Below are 21,506 nucleotides of genomic sequence, written 5' to 3' on the forward strand. Positions count from 1 at the left end.
TCCTGGAGAGACAGGTATATATGCCAGATACTACCTCTTCTGTGGAGCAGGCTTCACATACATGTGAAGCAGAGTTCTTCCCTAATCCAACTCAAATGTAACTTGGACAACTGGATAATGAACTAGAAATTTTGGCACCTATGTCTCCAGTGGTCACAGGCAGATGTTCTTCATGTTTCACTGTTGCAGTCATTACATTTGGGTAATCCTGCTGGCAGGTTGCCCTCAGTCGGCCTGAATTCCAAAGTCCTGGGTGCTGCGTCGGCTGCTGTCGCCCCTTCCCTGACATCAGGTCATTGGGGGTATAAAAGATGCGGCCGATGCCATTTTCTTCAGACTTTCTTGCCGCGCGCTGCCCGAAGCAGAAGCAGTTCGCAAGTGCCGGTTGGCAAACTCCTGAGATTTTCATGTTCGAGTTTCTGATCCGAAGTCTTCAATAAAGCTAAGTACCCCATTGGGGAAACTTTTTTCTTGCTCCAGACCGATGTCAGAATAAGTTAATAATTGTATTTCTTGTGGAAAGCAAATACCTCATAAGGACTTTCATTCTTATTGTATTCCTTGCCTAGGCCCTGATCACAACGTTGCTGGTTGTCAGTTTTGTGCTAGATTTAACCAACGCACTATTAAGCGTCGGTATGATTTTGCTTTAAACTATTTTGGACGCCGGTTTAATTATCCAGAAATGTCGTCAGATAGCCATCCGACTACCGGGGTTCACAAAAAACGCAAAGAAAAGGAAAGAGATAAACAACCGAGGCCCAAAACTGACGACAAAGCTTCTCCTAAGCCAGTCGCCAGTTCACCGGTTCTCAATGAGGCGCTTTTGCAGCCTCTGACACCCGCTACTTTAGAGTCGCAGCCCACTACCGACTCCCACGTGGAGTCGACCATGCCGCTGGAAACTCAAGGTATTGGAGCCTCGGATACTATCCCTTCAGATGGGTCCGGAGCCGCTGAGCAGGCACTGGCTTCTGAAGGTGTATTCAGACCTAAACATGTTTACATCATACCGACTTCAGCTTCAAAACCAAAGACTAAAGCACCTTCTAAAGCAAAGAAACAAACTCAAGAGCCACGTGGACAGGCCTCTATGCCCAAAAAACAGATGCTCAAAATGGCCGAAGACTTAATTACCTTGATCAGGGGTTCCCATCCCCCTCCTGATAAGATGCCTAGGCAAGAGACTGACTATGAATCTTCAGATCAGGTTTCTATTTCTTCTGATTCCTCTTCTGATCAGGAATATTCTCTTCCCCCCTATGAGGATTCTGATGCTGAAGAATCTATTCCTTCAGCTTCTCCTCCAGAGGACTATTCTTTTGGGGAAACCTTGCATACCATGAGGGAGCATTTCCACTGGGAGAACCAAGATTTTTCAGAATCTAAAAGAGGCTCAGGGATTTCCTTTTACTACCTCAACACAGGCCACTAGCCATCCCACCTGTGTTAGATATTGTAGATGATGTGTTTTCGGAGTCTAGTCTTACCCCTGACTCCTTACCTCCAGCTCCTGTTAAGCCTGACAGATATTACAGGGTCCCTGACTCTCAGAAATTCCTTTTTAAAAACCCTATTGCAGACCCAGAAACTATTTCACAGGGTCCCAAAGGAGTTAAGGCTACCGCTGCAAAACACCTTACCCCCTCTGACAGAGATTTTAGGGCACTGGATAGCTGGGGAAAAAAGGTTTACACATTTGCAACCTTGGCTATTAGGGCCTTAAACTGTCAGTTTCATATGCTCAAATATCAGCAACATGTCATGGTATTGCTTAAACAGAAAATGTTATTAAACTCTGAATGTGCAGAAAACAAGGAAATGCAGGATTTATTGCATGCAGCTGAACAAGTTGGAAAGTATACTTTGCAATGTGAATTTGATTCTTTGGAGGTCACCTGTAGGGCCGCAGTTACGGGTTCTGTAATTAGGAGGCATGCTTGGTTAGAGGAACAAATTCTGCCTGATCATGTCAAAGTTAAATTATTAGATGCACCTTTACAGCATGATACTTTGTTTGGTGTTAAGGCAGAGGAGGTGGTAAAGAAAATGGAGGACAAAGCTAAATCTATGCAAACTGTCAAAGATTTTTTATAAGTATAGCCACCTAGGTTTAGTAGACACTGGCCTACAAATTATTGGTCCTTTCCTGTGTCAGACAGGCCTCAAAGGGGCAGATCCAGACGCCCTAGAGGCAGATCCCAAGCGCAAGGTTCCTACAGGTCAAAGCAATGGGGAGCTGCTACCTCCAAAGTTGGAGAAGACAAGTCACAACCATACAGGAAACCGTCCCAATGACTTCCCCCTGCCTGTACCAAGCACTTATCTCCTGGCAGCACCCTTAGGGGGAAAATTAGCACTTTTTTCTCAAAATTGGCACATTATAATAACCCAGGACAAGTGGGTTTTAACTATCGTTTCACAAGGGTACAAGTTCCATTTCCATACCCTGCCAAAGGTAAATGGCTGGCCAGACCTGCCAAAAAATCAATGGGCAGAGGCACAAAAACAAGTCTCATCCCTCATGGACATGGGGGCCATTCAACAAGTACCAGAGCAAGGGCAGAGACAAGGATTTTACTCGACTGTTCTTGGTACCCAGAAAGGACAACACCTGGAGACCAATAATGGACCTATCTATTCTGAGCACATTCCTGGATATACCAAAATTCAAGATGATGACTTTGCAGCAGCTTCTGCCCATGCTGGGCAAGAACGCTTGGCTGGTGACTCTAGACCTAAAAGAGGCATACCTGCATGTCCCAATCAGAAAATTATGCAGAAGATACCTCAGATTCAAGGCTGGCTCAATGCATTACCAATTCTCTGCACTGCCCTTTGGCTTATCTACTGCGCCCAGGGTCTTTACAAAGTGTCTGGCACCAGTAATTGCATTCTGCAGACAAAGAGGAATACAAATATATCCTTACTTGGACAACTGTCTAATTCAAGCAGAGAACAAGGACACTCTTCTACAGCATCTGGCATTTGTGAAAAAGACTTCTAACATGCCCAGGGTACACAGTCAATGAAAAGAAATCAAAACTAGTACCCTCTCAAGAGATAATATTCCTGGGTGCAAGCTTAAATACAACTGCCCAGATGGCTTATCTCACTCCAGACAAAAAAGGCAACTGACTACCTATTTCAAAATGTTGGCAACAAAGGCCCAGTTATCTGCAAGAAAAATTCTGCAGGCTCTGGGCTTCATGGCATCCTGCATCCTACTAATTCCATATGCAAGACTGCATATGAGGAATCTTCAGTAGTACCTAAAAGTGTTTGGACTCAACATTGCCACAGTCTGGAAACAATGATTACTCTTATTCCCTGCCTACAACAGGAGTTTCGATGGTGGGCAAGGGCTTGTCACCAAAACAAGGGACAGCCATTCACATTACCCCCAGCCAGGCAGACACTAACAATGGATGCATCAGATTATGCCTGGGTGGCCCACATGGCAGGAAGATGCATTCAGGGCACATGGTCCTCAACCCAAATGCATCTACATATCAATCAAAAAGAGATGCTAGCTGTTCAGAATGCCCTGACAGCCTTCAAGGACCTACTTCATCCGGGAGAACTACTGATAAAGACAGACAACACCACAGTCATGTGGTATATAAACAAGCAGGGGGGCACACATTCTTACCCCCTTTGCAGACTAGCCATGACTTTGTGGGACACATCATTAACTTACCAAGTACATCTGCAGGCACAATTCCTGCCAGGAAGGAAAAATACTCTGGCAGATGAACTAAGCAGAAACCTCATGGATCCCCACGAGTGGCAGCTGGATCCACAAGTTTTCAGCATGATAACAAGGAAATGGGGATGCCCGGACATAGATCTATTTGCCTCTCCTCACAACTACCAGCTAAAAAGATTCTGCACAAGGATTTATCACAGACAAGCATGGAAAGTGGACACCATATCTTTCAGCTGGAAAAACCTATCAGTGTATGCCTTTCCCCCTCTGCCTCTCCTCCCCAAGGTACTCCTAAAGGTCAGACAGGAAAAGCCAAAAATGATACTGATTGCCCCAGACTGGCCCCACCAGTACTGATTTCCAATCCTAAAGAACTTGTCTCAATGCCCAGCTTGGGCCTTACCTCAAATACCTCATCTACTGTCCCAGCAAAACAATCAGATCCTGCACAGCCAACTCAGGACTTTAAACCTGGCAGCATGGTAGATAATGTAGTCCATACAAAACGCACCTCTCAGTAAAGCTGTGATGGATGTCATTTTGGAGGCCAGAAGGCCTAGTACTAGAAAATCTTATGCTGGAAAATGGAAGAGATTCTGTGCTTGGAACCAGGCACAAGGAACTGATACAGCTGTGCCAAATATTCCTCAGATTTTGCAATACTTAACTGAGATGCTGGACAAAGGCCTATCTTTTTCATCTATTAAAATTCATGCCTCTGCCATTTCGGCTCATTACAATACAGAGCCACCAATCTTTTCTCATCCCTTATTAAAACAGTAGCTCAGAGGAGCCAAAAATTTAAGGCCTCCGAGGAGATCACCAATGCCTGCATGGGACCTCAACTATGTCGTGGAAAAACTCACCCTTCCTCCTTTTGAGCCAGCTGCTACTGCTGATATAAAGTTTTTGTCTTGGAAAACAGCTGTGCTCCTAGCAATAACATCTGCAAGGTGAGTTTCAGAGCTACAAGCACTCATGGCTGTGGAACCTTTTATCATTTTTTATCTAGACAGGGTCTCTCTGAGGACAAACCCAACATTTATGCCTAAGGTGGTGTCCAGTGTGGCCCTTAACCAAACTATTCATCTGCCAACTTTTTATCCAAATCCACAGAACAAGGGGGAGAGAATTCTGCATTCTTTGGATGTACACAGACAGCTTAGATTCTACTTGGACAGAACCAAAGTTTTCAGAAAGACAGAGCAATTACTAGTGGCATATGCTGCAGGATCACAAGGAAAGGCTATCTCAAAGCAGACTATTTCAAAGTGGATAGGTCATTGCATTCATTTCTGCTACTTGCACCATGGCAAGCCAGTGCCTAAGGGCATTAGGCCACATGCAGCCAGAGCTGCAGCCACTTCAGCAGCCTTTCTCAGGGGAGTACCAACCAAGGACATTTTAAAGGCTGTTACTTGGAGTTCAGTGCACACCTTTACAAAGCACTATCATCTGCCACTCTACTCTAAATCCAGGGCAGGCTTTTCCACTGCAGTTCTGCAGGGCCTCATAGCCGCTCCTAATGCTGTTTAGCTCCAGCCTCCCATCCATAGCTTTGGGACTCTACCCAAATGTAATGACTGCAACAGTGAAACACAAAGAACATAGCACAGTTGTGTACACTTACCATAAATGTAGATGTTCAAGTGTATTCACTGTTGCAGTTCAGGTTACCCACCCGCCATCCCCCTTTTCTTCTGATGGAACCTATCTTTCCTTCTCTGATTTATACAACCTATGTGGTGTATTTGCTTGCAGATAAAGGTAAAGTTTATATTGGTGCATGTATTTACATATATATATATATAAATATAAATATATATATATATATATATATATATATATATATATATATATAAGTTTGGACTACCCTTTTAGGGGGCACCTGACATCTGGGGCAAGAAAAACTAAAGAAAATGGCATCGGCCATATCTTTTATACCCCTGACGACCTGACGTCAGGGAAGGGGCGACAGCAGCCGATGCAGGACCCAGGACTTTGGAATTCAGGCCGACTGAGGGCAACCTGCCAGCAGGATTACCCAAATGTAATGACTGCAGCAATGAATACACTCTAACATCTACATTTATGATGTGTACACAACTGTACTATTTTTAAATGGCTCATCTCCCAAGTCCCTGCCTAGACTTATCAAGGGTACCATAACTTGATAGAGATTTGGGATGCATGCCTAGGCTTGAAAAGAACCCAGTGGCTATTAGCCTAAAATGAACCCATGAAATGGGCATTTTGAATGTGGAAAGCTTCAACTCATTTGATTTAAGCTTGGAACATCATAATTGTGTACACCTTTGTTTTGACTTGTAAAGCTAGAAAACACTGGAGAATATGAAGGTCTCTCCAAACGCCATTATATTAGGTGACTTCAACTACCCAAACATTAATTGAGAAAACTACTCAAGACCAAACACCCTCGCCCAACGGTTCCTAGAATTTATAAACTCAAATGCTATGGAACAACTGGTCACCACTCCCACAAGAGGGGAAAACATATTGGATCTGGTCATCACCAACATGGGGTCTCCATGTTCCACACCAGAGGTATACCCCTCATCGGTAAGATCAGACCATAAACAAATCTCACTGGACATCCATATTCCATCCCCACCCCTAGCCAAGGAAACCACGGTGAAGAACTTCTCAAAAGCAAATTTCACACTTCTCAAAACTGAGGTGGAATCCTTCAAAGCCCCCGGGCCAGTGGAAAATACGGCCCAAAATGCAGAATCCTTTACAAAAGCATTCTATGGACACCTACAGGAATGCATGGAGCATGCTATCCCAAATAAAACCAAGACTCACTCCTCCAAAAACAGGAGACCTGTCTGGTGGACCCTGGCCATAAATAAGCTATACAACAGAAGATATATGATAGAGCAAAATCCCATAAAGGGAAGGCGTCTCTGAGCAGTACTAGCAAGAAACTACGATCCCTCATAAAATCATCTAAGGCCAGCTTCGAAAGAAAAATTGCACAAGACACTAAAGATAATCACAAGGCCTTCTTTAGTTATGTGAGAAACCTGGGAGGCAACTCCCAGCTATGCTCTGAGTTAGTGCAAAATGACAAAAAAATACACTGAACCCACAGACATTGTTAACATCCTGGCAGAAAGGTTCAGTACAACCCCCCCCCTTCCCCCCCAAAAGAGGAAATGTCTATCCCAACAGAGTGTAGCCTTCCTGAGATCACAGATGCACAGGTGAGAGCTGCCCACTCCAAAGCAAAAAACACAGCATCAATGGGATCAGACGGTGTCCCGGGCTGCATCTTACACGAGCTCCAAGAAGAACTAAACCCTCATGTAAAGTCACTGTTCAGTCTCAGCCTTACTACAGGATATGTACCCAAGGAATGGCGTACAGCAACAGTGGTCCCACTCCACAAAGGTGGTGCCACAACAGACCCCGGAAACTATTGCCCTATAAGCCTGACTAGCCTGGTCTGCAAAGCTATGGTGCGTATCATCATGGAAATCATAAACAAAGACATTGGGAACCTCAAGACACTGGATCCTACCCAATTCGGCTTTGTTAAGGGCAGATCTTGCCTCTTGAACCTGGTCGACTTCTTTGAAACAGTTACCAAAGCCATAGATGAAGGGAAGGTAGTCCGCACAGCCTACCTGGACCTCGCAAAAGCCTTCGACACAATACCCCACTCGGGCATCATAAATAAGCTCACCAGCTTAAATATCAACCCCTATGTCACAAGATTATTATTTATTATTTTACATTTGTTGACCGGGCTAGTCTAGCTGGATATATGTCCATTTTCAGTAGAGGCCCGGGGAGAAAAACTTCAAACACGAAGAATGACAAAGTTAACAATGTTCTGAACCAGTAAGAATCACAGTACAGAGGTAGTATTGGGTTGCAAACTGGCTCAGGGATAGAACCCACATGGTCAGAATAGCAGGTGCCATGTCAGACTCTAAACCAGTTACAAGTGGCGTCCCACAAGGCTCAGTCCTGGGACCTCTCTTGTTCGGTATATATTTCTCTGAGGTACAGGCTAACACGGGTGGACTATGGCTGACCAAGTTTGCAGATGACTACAAAATGGGTGCCGTAATCGACTCTCCAGCTGACGCAAGCATCCTCCAAAAGGGTCTCACAGAGACGGATAACTGGTGCCAGAGCCATGGCCTAAAGCTAAATGCCAAAAAGTGCATAGTCATCCCCTTTGGGAAACACAAAGTGCCCACAAATTACCACATAGGTGGTAATCCATTAAGAACGGAAGAAGTAATCAGGGACTTGGGGACCCAAGTAGATAGCAATCTCTCCTTTGACAATCACATTGCCAAAGTGGTTAGAAAGACCTTCTATGTAGCCCACCTTATCACGAAAGGGTTCACATCTAGATCAAGAGAGATCATTATGCCCCACTACTCATCACTTATCAGGCCAATAATTGAATACAGTGCCCCATTTGGGATGTACCTTACCCGACACCTGCAGCAACTGGAAAGACCCCAAAAGTATCTCACCAAGAGGATCAAGGGGCTCAAACAGATGCCCTATGCAGTTCAGCTAAAGAAACTCAAGCTCTACTCAGTTGCGTACTGCCTACTCAGAGGCGATCTGTGTCTGACGTATAAGGCCATGTCCAACCCAGAATTAATGGACATGCTTCACCTCAGGAAATCCAAATCCCTTAGAGCTACATGCTCCAGGGACTTGAACCTCAGCACAGAAATAAATAGGACATGCTGGAGGGACAGATTCATATCCCAGAGGCTCCCCTCACTCTGAAACAAAATTCCAATCCATGTTAGGCAGAGCCCCTCACTGACCCTCTTCAAGAGAAATCTTGACGAATGGATGGGAGATCGTAAGTTTACTCCTGGGATCTCTTCTGTGTCCCTGCTTGACAGAGGTACAGTAAACTAACGTTAAAAGGGCTACCTTCTGTGACCTACTATACGGAGGCACAGTCAACTAATCTAAAAGGGTGGCGAAAGCCAAACACACTCTGGCTAGGCTTATAAATGCCCTAGGGCAGATAGCCTAGTATCAACCTATGAACCTATGAACTGAAATAAAATAGTGATGTGTGTGCTTGTCAGAAGCTGCATCCTATCTGGTGGTTGAAGAGTAAGTTGAGTGTTCATGCCCATGAACTTTCAACATTTCTAGACTGGCTGTAAAATGGTTCCTCAGAAATGCATGTTTTTTTCATGTAAGTCTCACTGCAGTTGCACAGCTGTGTTCTGGTTGAGATTAAACTCGACAACTTTTCATGCAGTTAAACAGATGTACGGGATCCATAGATCACTTGGTTTTAACAAACTCCATTCCTTGCTTGCCACTTACAGCTAGTTGCTTGTCTTTCATGTCTGGAAACATTTAAATCAGCTCTTGTTACAGTAACATATTGTCTTTGCTTGGTTACAATCACCAGACACACTCATTCATTCATTCTGTTATAACTGCTTCATCTGTTTCAGGACAGGGAAGCCAGAGCTTGTCCTAGCACTAGGTGGACACAGAAATGTGAAAAACAAACTGAAGAAATCATCAGCCCATCACAGTATACATGCACACACACACACACACACACACACACACACACACACACACACACACACACACACACACACACACACACACACATATTTATGGACTGTTTGAAGGAACTGTATCACTTGCATTATGTTTCTGGGATGTGGGAGGAAACTGAAGCACCCAAAAAAACTCATGTGGTAATAAAAAGGACATGCAGAGCTCCACACAGAAGGATCCCCAGACAAGTAACAAACTGGATAATTTATCATTGTGATGCAGGAAATCTTAAGTGTTGCACCATCGTGCCACCCCTCACCATAAACATGTCCCTTTAGGAACAGTTTATTAAAGAAGCATTCCCCGACCTTGTCATAAATATTATGTCATACATGGTAAGAAATAGTAGGTTCATAGGTAGGTACTAGGTTGTCGGCCCAAGGGCCTAAGTAAGCCTAGCCAACAAGGTTTCCTGGCTTTTGCCACCCAATAAAGTTATTTTCCTGTGCCCCTGTCGAGCAGAGCCACAGAAGTGATCCCCAAAGTGAATTTCCTATTTTCCATCCACTCATGAAGATTTTTCTTGAAGAGTGCTAATGAGGAACTCTGCTTGACATAGATGGGTAGTTTGTTCCAGAGTATGGGAAGTCTCTAGGACAGGAATCTATCTCTCCAGCATGTTCTGTTTATTGTGGTGATAAGGTTTAGGTCCCTAGAGCGTATAGCTCAGAGAGATTGGGATTTCTTTAGGTGTAGCATGCCCAACAGCTCTGGGTTTGACATAGCTTTGTATGTTAGGCAGAGATCACCTCAGAGTAGGCGATATGGTACGGAGTAAAGCTGGAGTTTTTTGAGATGGACAGCATAGGGCATCTGTTTGAGGCCAGTAATCCTCTTGGTGAGGTACTTCTGCGGCCTTTCCAGTTGTTGCTGATGTCTTGTGAGGTACATTCCAAAAGGGGCATTGTACTCTGTAATGGGTCTAATGAGTAACGAGTAGAGGAGAACAATGACCTCTTTTTTTCCTGGATGAGAACCCTTTCATGATGAGGTGTGCCACGTAGAAGGATTTCCTGACTACTGTGGCGATGTGATTATCAAAGGAGAGACTACTGTCCACCTGGGTCCCAAGGTCTCTTATCACACATTTGGCACTAAGTAGACTGCCGCCTATGTGGTAGTTTATGGGTATGGAGTTTTTACCAAAGGGGATGACAATGCACTTTTTGGCATTAAGCTTGAGGTCATGGCTCTGCCACCAGGTGTCTGTCTCAGTGAGGCCCTCCTGTAGGATGTCCACTTCATTTGAGGACTCAACTATGGTTCCTAGTTTGCAGTCATCTGTGAACTTCATTAACCAGAGACCATCTGTTAACTTCAGAGAAATAGATACCAAACAGGAGAGGGCCCTGGACTGAACCCTGTGGTACTCCACCTGTCACTGGTTTGAAGTCAGATTTGGAGTCTGCAACTTTTACAGTGTGGGTTCTGTCAGTGTGCCATTTGGCAGCCCATCTTGTGATGTAAAGGTTTATACCTAATTTAGTGAGTTTATCTATAATTCCAGAATAAGGGATGGTGTTGAAAGCTTTGGCGAGGTCAAGATATGCTGTGTGAACCACCTTAACCTCGTCTACAGCTTTGGTGACTACTTCAAAGAAGTTGATCAGATTCAGGAGGCATGTTCTGCCTTTCAAAAACCCAAACTCAGTGGGGTCCAGAGTTTGGAGGTTACCAATGTCTTTGTTTATAAGTTCCATGATGATACATTCCATGGCCTTACATGCCAGGCTTGTCAGGCTAATAGGGCGATAGTTCACGGGGTCCTTGGTGGCTCCCCCTTTGTGGAGTGGGATAACTGTTGCTGTGTGCCATTCAGCAGGCACAAAGCCTAAAGTGAGGCTATGAATGAACATGGTGCTTAGATGGGGAGCCAGTTTGTTCTGAAGTTCGTGTAAAATGTAGCCTGGGATGTTGTCTGGTCCCATGGATGCTATGTTCTTGGCTTTAGAGAGTGCAGTTTTTACCTGCGTAGTTGTGATAACAGGGACTCTGCATTCTTCCGGTATAGATATGGGCCCTTTAGGGGGTGAGAGGGGGGGTAAAGTTAGCACTGAATCTATACTGGCAATATCAGTTGGTTCTGTAATTATTTTGCCATTGTGCTGTAACTCAGAGGAGATATGGGTGTTGCCATTGAGATTCTTGACATAGCTATAGAATGCTTTGTGGTTGTCCTTAGAATCAGTGGCAATTTTGTTTTTGTAGCTAGCTTTGGAGGATTTTATGAGGGATCTCAGCTTCTTACTGAAGCTGACCAGGGAGTTCCTCCACTCATGGGATTTTACTCTCTTTTGCAACAGTTTCTTCCTTCTGTTGTAGAGTTGTTTATGGCAGGGGACCACCAGATTGGCTTCCTTTTTTTTGCAGGATAGCATCTTGGTTCTGTTAGTAATAGCCTGATCCATGCACTCGTGTAAGTGTTTATAGAGTGCATTTGTGTAGGATTCAGCAGTCATAACTGTATTGTCCTTCTGCATGGGTGTCATGAAGTTTGCCACTTCTGTCTTAAGAAGCATGAAGTTGGCTTTGGAGAAAATTTTTATAGTGGTTTCCTTAATGGGGTTAGGGGTGGGATGTGGATATCTAGGGTAATTAGCTTATGGTCGGATCTGACCAACAAGGAGTTGACTTCAGATGTCACTCATGTTGGTAATGACTAGGTCTAGGATATTGTTGCCCCTGGTGGGGGTGTGGATAAGTTGATCCAGGGCATTGAAATTTATGAACTCCAGAAAGAGTTGAGCGAAGGAGTTGGTACATGAGTAGTTTCCCAGTTAGTGGTGGGGTAGATGAAATCGCCCATTATGAGGGTGTTTGGTTCAACCCTAATATTTTCCAGTATATCAGGAAAAGAGGAGTGGGAATCCTGGGGCATGGTGGGGGAATCTGTAGCAAGCTACAATTTGGATTGCAGTTTTGCCCAGGGTTAGTTGCACTTAGATAATCTCGGATGCATTATGCTGAGCAACTAGCCTGGAGGTGTGGATATCCTTAATGAATATGGACACACTTCCGCCTTTAGTGTTCCAGTCTAGGTTAGATGGCTGAAAGGTGTGGTATGAGTTATAGCCTGGTAATGCAGGGGTGCTCTCTGAAGCCTTGAACCAGGTCTCAGTCACTGCACAGATATCGATGTTCTTCATTTTAAGGAGTGCCTCGAGTGAGTGTATTTTGAGGTTTAGACTTCTAGCATTGAATAGCATTACCCTCAGTTTTTGCTTGCCTGCACCTGTTATGGTGGTAAATTTGTCATTTGAACCTTGCCTAAAAAAGGCTCTATAGGGGCAGCAAGAACCTTAGCCAGTATCCGGAGTCCCAAGGGTGACAGGTGCAGGCCATCTCTGCCAAAGCATCGTGGTCTGTCGACCATTTTGTCCCAGGCAGATAGATACTGGATCCCATTAGAATGACACCAGAAGCTTAGCCAGTTGTTGAAGTCGATCATTTTGTCCTTGTTCTGCGGTATCATTCTGGGCAATGGCAGGATGCTACTCAGGGCTAGGGTCATAACTGCTTGGGCTACAAGATCAAACTCTTCCATGTCTCTTTTCATGTAGTCCAGGGAGGTACATCTCAGGTCATTCACACCAACATGGACAATAACAGAGTTATATTTGTACTTGTTGTGGAGTGACCTGAGTGCATGGGTTATGTGGCAGATCCTGCCACCCAACAGGCAGCTGACAGTAACCTTCTCCTTGTTTATCCTGGTGAGTTGGACTTCAGTGTGCTTGACTATAGAGTCACCTATGACTAGTGTGTTGGGTACATTGTTTTGCCTTATGGGCTGTGGTTGAGTGGCACACTGAGTCTGTGGTATGTGTCATTTGGGTTGTGTTGGGGGGGTGGAGATTGCTTGCGTTTCCACTTTGGAGGTCTCTTTTGCTTGGGCAGATTATTATTGAGAGCCTCTGTGAATGTTTTTGTGTTTCTATGTGTGGGTTTTGGTGGTGTAGGTTTAGTGGAACTATGTGATGAGTGTGGTGTGGTGTGAGTGTTTACCTTCTCTTCTTGACTATCAAGTTCAGTCTTGGTTGGAGAGAACTTTGCCTCTAGTTTGGCTAGATAAGTGCATCTCTCACAGGTTGTAGTGTTGGGTGGCAGGAGAAGAGGGTTGTCTGTGTACATTAGGCAATTGCTACATTACCTCAAGATGCCCAGATTAATCAGATAGACAGGAGAGAACACTGAGAGCTGACCCTTGAACATGCCTGAATAAAAACTATTTTCCTCTAGACAAGTGAGGAAAGTAATACAGGAGCTGTTTTCCCTCTAGGTAAGTAAGTACTAAAACCGTTTTCCTCTAGGTAATGAGGAAGGTTGAGTGCTGTAGTAATTTGTAGCTTACTTAGTGCCTAACTGAACAAGTGCTGAACACGAGGAAGCATAGCTAAATAGCACTGCGCGATGAGCAAAACACGGGTTTTTAATCGGAAAGTTGAAAGGGGTAGAAGTCATCCCAAAACGGCCAATAAGGTTCAATTTCAGAGCTGAAAACCACTCGTCTTGCGACATATAGACTGCTCAATGCTTACCACTCTCACTGATGAGCAGAAAGACTTCCCACTACCACAACAAGGTTTGGACAACTCAGAAACACAAACTAAAGTCCTGAAACCAGCAAATCTGGGATCTGGACGATTCTAGTATAGGAAAAGGCAGGAAACAAGCAAAACAGATAGTATTATTTTTGTTTTTTGTGGGGGTTTTTTTGAGAATTTAAGCAAAAAAGAGGAATTTAACAGTAATTACGCACAGAAAAGGTAGTCACACATGAGTGTGACGCCTACAGTAGTAAATGCAGTTTAAATTATTAACTTTAAGTTGAAAATTCAAGTGCACATACAGTAAAATGATTTAACAGTAAAATGCAGCAGAAATATGAACAGAACCACAGTATAAATGGCTTTTAAAGTGCAATAAGCAAAAACAGTTGAGAAAAAGCCAAAAATATACTTAGAATCAGCAAAAAGTCTCTCCTTCTCGTTTCTGGTGCTGTAGTAGCCTGCAGGATGCCCAAGCTAAACTCTTGTTCCTTATCAGTTGGGTGGGAAACATGCATTTTATTTTGCATTCTTGCTGTTACTTTTATGAACTAGCTTTATATTCATGGAGATGATTGTATATCAAGGCAGTTACCATAAGTAGATATAAAGCGAGAATAATTGCACAGAATGTAATGCCACCGTGCAAGATGGTGCTGGAAGGGAAGCTGCAGTGAAATAAATGGCAAGCAGAACGCTGTTTACTGTTGTCAGTGTAATGCTTTCTGTAAACTGTAATCAGAATTTATCTTTTTCAGATGAAATAATCAAGAAGTGTTTAAATCAGAAGAGTCTTATGGTTTACTGTCTCCCTCTTTTTGTAAAACCAACCTTCCAGGATTCTGCTTAGTTAGCTCAACATTTCTGTTCTGCAGTGGATACTGTAGAAGGCTTTTTGATCTGAACAGAATCATACCTTTTTTCTTTCCTTTCTTTTTAGGAAGCTCACCATGACTCCAATGTGAGAAAGTTTTTGGAGGAATATCAGAGCGATTTCAGTGGAGTAAAAGTTATTGGCTCAGAGCAGAATGTTGAGAATGCCGATGCACGCAATATGGGAATGTAAGTCAGAGCATGTCTGTAGTCTGAACTTTTTTTTTTTGCAAAAAAAAAAAAAAAGTATTTATAATTATCATGTCCCCACCTCTTGTCATTAGGTGGTTTAGGGCTATGTTGAAGTGGCAACATACTTAAGAAACTGAAAATGTGGTGAATGTAACTTTACAGTTGCATGAGTTAGTGTGATGGCTGGGGTGAGTATGTGAGTCAGGAGTTGAACATTTAGGAGTTGCAGCACAGCAAGGTACAGACAGGTACAGGGCATCGTCTTATTGGCAAAAAGGCAGCGTGTGACCCTTAACTGTGGGCCATGATACAATCAATAAAACGATGCATGCATTACCATACCATGCTATGCAAGCATTGCATGCTCTGACCATGTTATATATCAGATATTACCATACTCACACAGGTTAAGGATTTGCACAGTCATCATCACTTACACAGGAGAAGGGATACAGTGACAAGCAGCTGCAACAGTTTGAGATAGGGCAAGGTCATGAGGGGCAGGCATCGTAGCCACATACTCTGGGAGGTTGTAGGGAATCAGGAATCACATCCTCCAGTGGTGAGGTAAAGCAGACATAACATAACTATTGGCAGCATCCACTGTGTTGGCTTAAATTGACAGAGCTTGATGTGGTTCATAGCAGGGGAGGTGTAGGAAGTATTGTTGCACAAGTCCTTCTTATGTATAACAGTAGATGTTTGAATTGCTCACTGCCTCAGTGGCATTTTTGATTATCTACCAAGGTAACCCAGTACTGGCTAGCTTTCAAAATCTCAGACTCCACCCCATATTCCTGTGACACCTGATTGGCTGAGCTTATCCTGAGAGGGAAGCTTTCAGCTGCTACAGCAAGTGAGCGTTCAAGCATTTTTGCTTCCACAAAGAAATAGAAGAAAATACATGAAGCTGGAATCATCTAGCAAGAATAACTTCACAGCCAGTCAGTTTACCATATAAAAAACAAATCCAACAATAACCAAATCAAAGAGGCTGAAACTCACCTCAACTATGTACATTCTGAGGGGTGTCAGGTGGGTGCTGTTACTATGACATTGAGGAATGTGAACATCTGTTACAGGTAAGCAGGACTTGCATAACTGTACTGTGTTCATCATTCCCACAGCCTCAGTGGCATTTTTGGGTAGACTCCCAGAGCTTACTATACCTGGGAGGTGGAGGGATAATGATCCAGGAACGCCAGGAGAATGGTCCTAGCATAGTCTGTTCTGTTCCTTGAAAAGGAATCCAGTTTGTAGTGCTTTGTGAAGGTATGAACAGAGGACCAGGTTGCTGCCTCTAGACTGCTTCTAGAGTCTACCTCTTTTCAATATGCTATCGAAGAATGTAAGGCCTCAGTCGAGTGAGCCTTAACCTAGCCTGGAAGAGATTTACCATGGTGGAAGAAATCGTAAACAATGGCAGAGGACAACCATCATGCAGTAGTTTGCCAAGAGACAGGTTGACCTTTCTTATCCCCCATATAGGAGACAAACAGCTATTCAGCATTCCTAAAAGTCTTTGTTTTGTCAAGGTAGTACCTGAGCTACCTGTGTGCATCCAGGGTATGAGAAATCCTTTCTCCCTTGTTTTTTGAATCAGGATAGAACTATGGGAGACTGATGGCTTGATTCAAGGTAAATTCAGAAAACAACTTGAGGCATGAATGATGGATTAGTGTGTAACACAACCGTGTCCTTGTGAAAAATCAGGGTTGGCCCACCATGAGACCTTGCAGTTCAGAGACTCGCTTTGCAAATATCAGAGCAATAAGTAAAAGTCTTCCAAGTAATGAACCATAAATCAGCCCGAGTAACAGGGTCAAAAGGAGGTAAGGCCATTTTTTCAAGAATAAAGTTGAGATCCAGTGGAAGAGGAATTTGCTTTTAAAAGGGTCTCACCTACAGTACTCCTTTCATAAACTGACCACAGAAAGAGACAAAAAAGTGGGATCCATGGGCAGACAAGTTAAGATGGCCACATGATACACTTTGATAGAAGTGTATGATGAACCATCTCTTAACTAGATCACACAAATATTTCAGAATTGTAGGGGTTGATACCCTTTCAGAACCTCTGTTGTTGGATGGGTACCACCTTGTAAACCTCTTCCACTTGAAAATGTAAGACTTTCTAGTTGCAGATTTTATTGCCTCCTTAAGTGCCTGCTGCACATCCTCATGGAACAAGTGCCTAAAGATATCAAAATAGAATCATCCAGGTTGTCAGTTGCAATTACCTTAAGTTGGTGTATATCATTTGCCCCTGATAATGTGTGGGCAGATTCAGTCTGTGAACAAGCTTGTGGAAATTGTCATTTGCCAGTTCCATTAAAAGGGAGAACCAGCATTGTCTGAGCCAAAAGAGGGCTACCACAGGACTCTTTAGTAATTCTTTCTGAATTTTTAGAGTTACCTTGGGAATAACTGGAAAGGGTGGAAATGCATACAGGAACCTTCCTGACCATGGGGATGATAGGTTGTCTGTCTTCCAAGCATGAGTGCAAGTAGGCATTGGACAGAATGTTTTCTGCTTTGAAAAGTGCAAACAGATCTACTTGAGATGTTCCCCACATCTGAATCAAGTCCTGGAAGACATCTACATGAAGCTTCCACTCATGAGAGTCTGTCCAGGATCTGCTTAGACTGCCTGCAACTGTGTTTTGCAGTGACATAATGTATGAGGCCTGAAGAGTCAGAGAATGCTGTACAGCCAGCTCCCAGACCGTCATTGTCAACCAGTAAAGAGGTTATGACCTTGTACCCCATTGCTTGTTCAGGTGCCACATCATGGTAGTGTTGTCTTTGACTACTAGAAGGGGACCCAGAGTCTGTAACAGATGAACTTTTAAGGCATGAATCACTGCCATCATTTATTTTATGGTTATGTGCTTTGGTGTGTCCTGAGGACCCCCTACAAGCCTTGCACTTCGACTCCAGTGGAAACTGTGCTCCATGCAAAATCTGAAGAGTCTGTGTAGACAGATTGGACTGTGATCTGAAGACAGAAAGAGAATCCTAGATTCAGGGACAGTTGATCCCTCCACCACTGCAGTTCCTGTTTCACAAATCCCAATACTGGTGCCTGGAAACCCAAGGGATAAAGGTGCTAGGTCCAGCAATTCTTTAAGTACTACTGAATTATTTTCATGTGTTGTCCAGCTAGAAGTGTCATGAGAATCATTGATGCCACAAGACCTAGAATTTTGAGGTGCTCTCTTGCTGAGGCCACATCTAGAAGAGAGAAATCCAAGAAAGTGTCCTGATAAGATAGAACTTTGTTTCTTTTTACTGTGCCTATCCTACACCCCAGGAAAATAGTTTGTTGAGATGGTGTGAGGAAGAACTTTTGAAGGTTCAGTTTGAAGCCCAGACGGGAAAGGAGCAGTGTGACCTTGTCTAAGGAGTCCAGGCACGAATCAGCAAGTCAACTAAATAAGGAAAAATGTGGATGTTTTGCAGTAAGCAACTACTGGGGTCAGACACTTTGTAAACACTCAGGGTGTAGTAAATAGCCAAGAGGGTAATGCAGAAAACTGATCATTTAAGCCAGACACAGCAAATCTGAACAATTTCCAGAAACTGGGAGCAGTAGGAATATGATGTGTCCTTGAATTCGAAAATCACCATGAAACAGTGCTCTGGAAGCAGTGCTAGGACCGACTGTAAGGGAAGCATTTTGAATTTTGAAACTTTTGCAGAGGTGCTTAGAAATGATAAATCTATGATGGCTCTCCAGGTGAGTCCCTTTTTTAGTAACAAAATGATTCTGGAGTAAACCCCTTCAGCTTTGTGAATAACAGGCCCTGGTGCTGTGGCCCCCACATGTTCTTCGTGTTTCACTGTTGCAGTCATCACCTGTGGGTTATCCCTGCTGCGGTAGCCCTAGGCCGGCCCGAATACCAGAGTCAGTTTTTTTCTGTGTCAGCTGCTGTCACTTGCTGTCTGATGTCAGGTCGTCAGTGCTATAAAGGAAGATAGCCAACATCATTACATCAGTCTTTCTTGCCACAGAGCCTGTAGCAGAAGCAATTCACAAATGTGCCAGTTGGCCTCTACCAAAGTTTCAATTTCAGCTGAAAATTTCTAAAGCAAGTACCCCATTGGGGGATCCTTTTTTTTCTCTCACTAACCGATGTCAGAAAAAGTTAACAATTGTCTTGCCTGTAGAAAGCAGATACCACACCGAGATTTCCATTCTTACTGCATCACTTGTTTAGTTCCAGACCACAATGTCTCCCGTTGCCAGTTCTGTGCCCTCTTTAACGCAAGAACCATTCATTGTAGAGGTCTTATTGCAGCCAAAATGGCATCCATCAACACACTATCCGTAGACATTCCGAAAAAACGTAAGTGTAAAGATAGAGACAGACCAGTCAAGGCCAAGCTTTCCAACGACTCTGCCGTGAAGCAGGTTGTCAGTTCTCTGGAATTCAGCAGTGAGGCAACTTCGCAGCTCCTGATGCTTGATTCATTATCTTTGCAGGCCTCTACTGAGACACTTTCAGAGTCCGGTACGCTGCAGACGTCATCTTTGTCTTCTGAGCCTTTGGTTGTCTCTACCATGGTTGGATCCAGAGCTGCGACGCAGACACCGGCTTCAGAGGAGCTATTTCGCACTACCGAATCTAGACAAAAAAATGACATCTTCTCCCCCTACTACCATTTCTCTCATACCGATGCATACTCTTAGGCCTAGAGGCAAGGCCACTCCTAGGAAAACTGCCTTTAGCCACCACTTTACTCCTGCTCCACCTCCCTGAAATGCTTAAAATGACAGAGGATCTTGTCGCCCTTATTAGGGGTAGTCAGGCCACAACTTTTAAAGGGAAAAGAGACCTTTCTCCTGAAACACTGACAGAACAGGATTCTGAGGAGTCTGATTATTCAGTTTTTGAAGAGGAACAACTACCTCTGACTGCTTATGAGGATTCAGATGCAGAGGAATCCATTCATTCTGCCTCCCCACGAGAAGATCCTTCCTTTGGGGAAGCCCATCACACCCTCAGGGAGAATTTCCACTGGGAATCCCAGGACTTCCCTCAGTCTAAGAAAAGACTAAGAGTGTTTCTAGAGCTGCCCCAGCACAGACCCTTGGCCATCCCTCCTATTTTACAGGTGGTTGATGATGTCTTTCATAAATCCAGTTTAACTCCTGACGACCACCCACCTGCTCCCAGAAAACCTGACGGGTATTAGAGAGTACCGGATTCTCACAAACACCTGTACAGAAATCCTGCTGCAGACCTGGAGGTAATTATGCAGGGAAATAAAGGAGCTAAGTCTAGCTCAAAAAAGAACCCTATTCCTCCTGACAAGGGTTCCAGACCTCTGGACAGACGGGGTAAAAAAGTATACACCTCTGCAACCTTAGCTATCAGAGCACTCAACTGTCAGTTCCACGTTAAAATTTTAACAACACATTTTGGAAGTATTAAAACAAAAGATTTCTACCTTTACTGACTCTGTCAATTCAAAAGCGTTGGCAGATTTACTGCAGTCTACTTGTCAAGTGGCTAAACACTCTTTACACTGTGGATATGACACCCTAGAAGCCGCAAGCAGTGCAGCAGTGTCAGGATCTGTCATTAGGAGACATGCATGGTTGAAGGAACAACCTCTGCCTGATCATGTCAAATCTAAATTACTTGATGCACCTTTGAATAAGGACCGATTGTTTGGACTAAAAGCAGAAGAGGTGCTTAAAAAGATGGAAGACAAAGCAAAATTTATGCAGACAGTAAAAGATTTCCTTCAGGTACAACTTTCTAGGTTCAGAAGGAATTTTCCCTCTAAACACTGGTCCTTCCCTGCACCTAGCAAACAGGGGCAAGGTAAGCCCCCACAGGGACAGACCATCCAGACTCCTATCCCAGGGTCAGCAGAGAACCAAAAGGTGGACCACTTCCACTCCAAAGGCAGGGTGTTCTAAGTCACCCCTGTATGGTAAAAATCCCTCAGGACTCCCTCTCCCCCTTCTGCACTCCTTTTCAATCACCAACTACCAAGAACCATTGGGTCTTAAACATATATTGTCAAGGATACGAATTTTCCTTCTACTAACTCCCAGTTCTAAGTGGGATACCCTTACCTCAATATCTCTGAACAGAGGCACTGGAACTCGCCCAAGCTCACTTGTCCCTAGGGGCAGTGGAACTAGATCCATCAAGTAGAGGCTCTTATTCCACACAACTCCTTGCTCCTAGGATAGAGGGCACTTGGCACCCCAACTTGGATCTACCCATTCAGAACACCTTCTGGGTGGTCACCAAATTCAAAATATTAACTTGGCAGCAGTTGCTGCCTAGGCTGACCATAAATGCGTGGGTAGTTACCCTACCTCTACAAGAGGCCTTAGCCCTGACCATAGCCTTTGGCAGACAGAAAAACATTAAAATGTACCCTTATCTGGACAACTGCCTCCGTCAGGCAGATGGCAAAGAATAGCTCCTCCAGGGCCCCCTCTTTGTCAAAGCCCTCCTAACCCCCTCAGGGTACACCATTTATTAGAACAAATCAGGACAAAAAACCCTCCAGGAAGATCATTTTCTTGCACTCTGCAGCCCAAATGGCCTTCCTATCCCCAAAAATCA

The 21,506-nt window shown here is 44.0% G+C and overlaps 1 protein-coding gene across 1 annotated transcript in view; it reads left to right on the forward strand.

Moving 5' to 3' along the window:
• Positions 1 to 21,506, forward strand: part of PLOD1 (procollagen-lysine,2-oxoglutarate 5-dioxygenase 1) — a 1,142,395-nt gene that overhangs the window by 567,641 nt on the left and 553,248 nt on the right. The window contains exon 10 of the mRNA XM_044063038.1: positions 14,789 to 14,910. Within this exon, the coding sequence (XP_043918973.1) occupies positions 14,789 to 14,910 (122 nt within the window). The remainder of the gene's footprint in view (positions 1 to 14,788; positions 14,911 to 21,506) is intronic.

The sequence above is a fragment of the Protopterus annectens genome, chromosome 2.part1, assembly GCF_019279795.1.
Source record: "Protopterus annectens isolate FY-2018-M chromosome 2.part1, PAN1.0, whole genome shotgun sequence".
Taxonomy (NCBI): Eukaryota; Metazoa; Chordata; order Ceratodontiformes; family Protopteridae; genus Protopterus; species Protopterus annectens.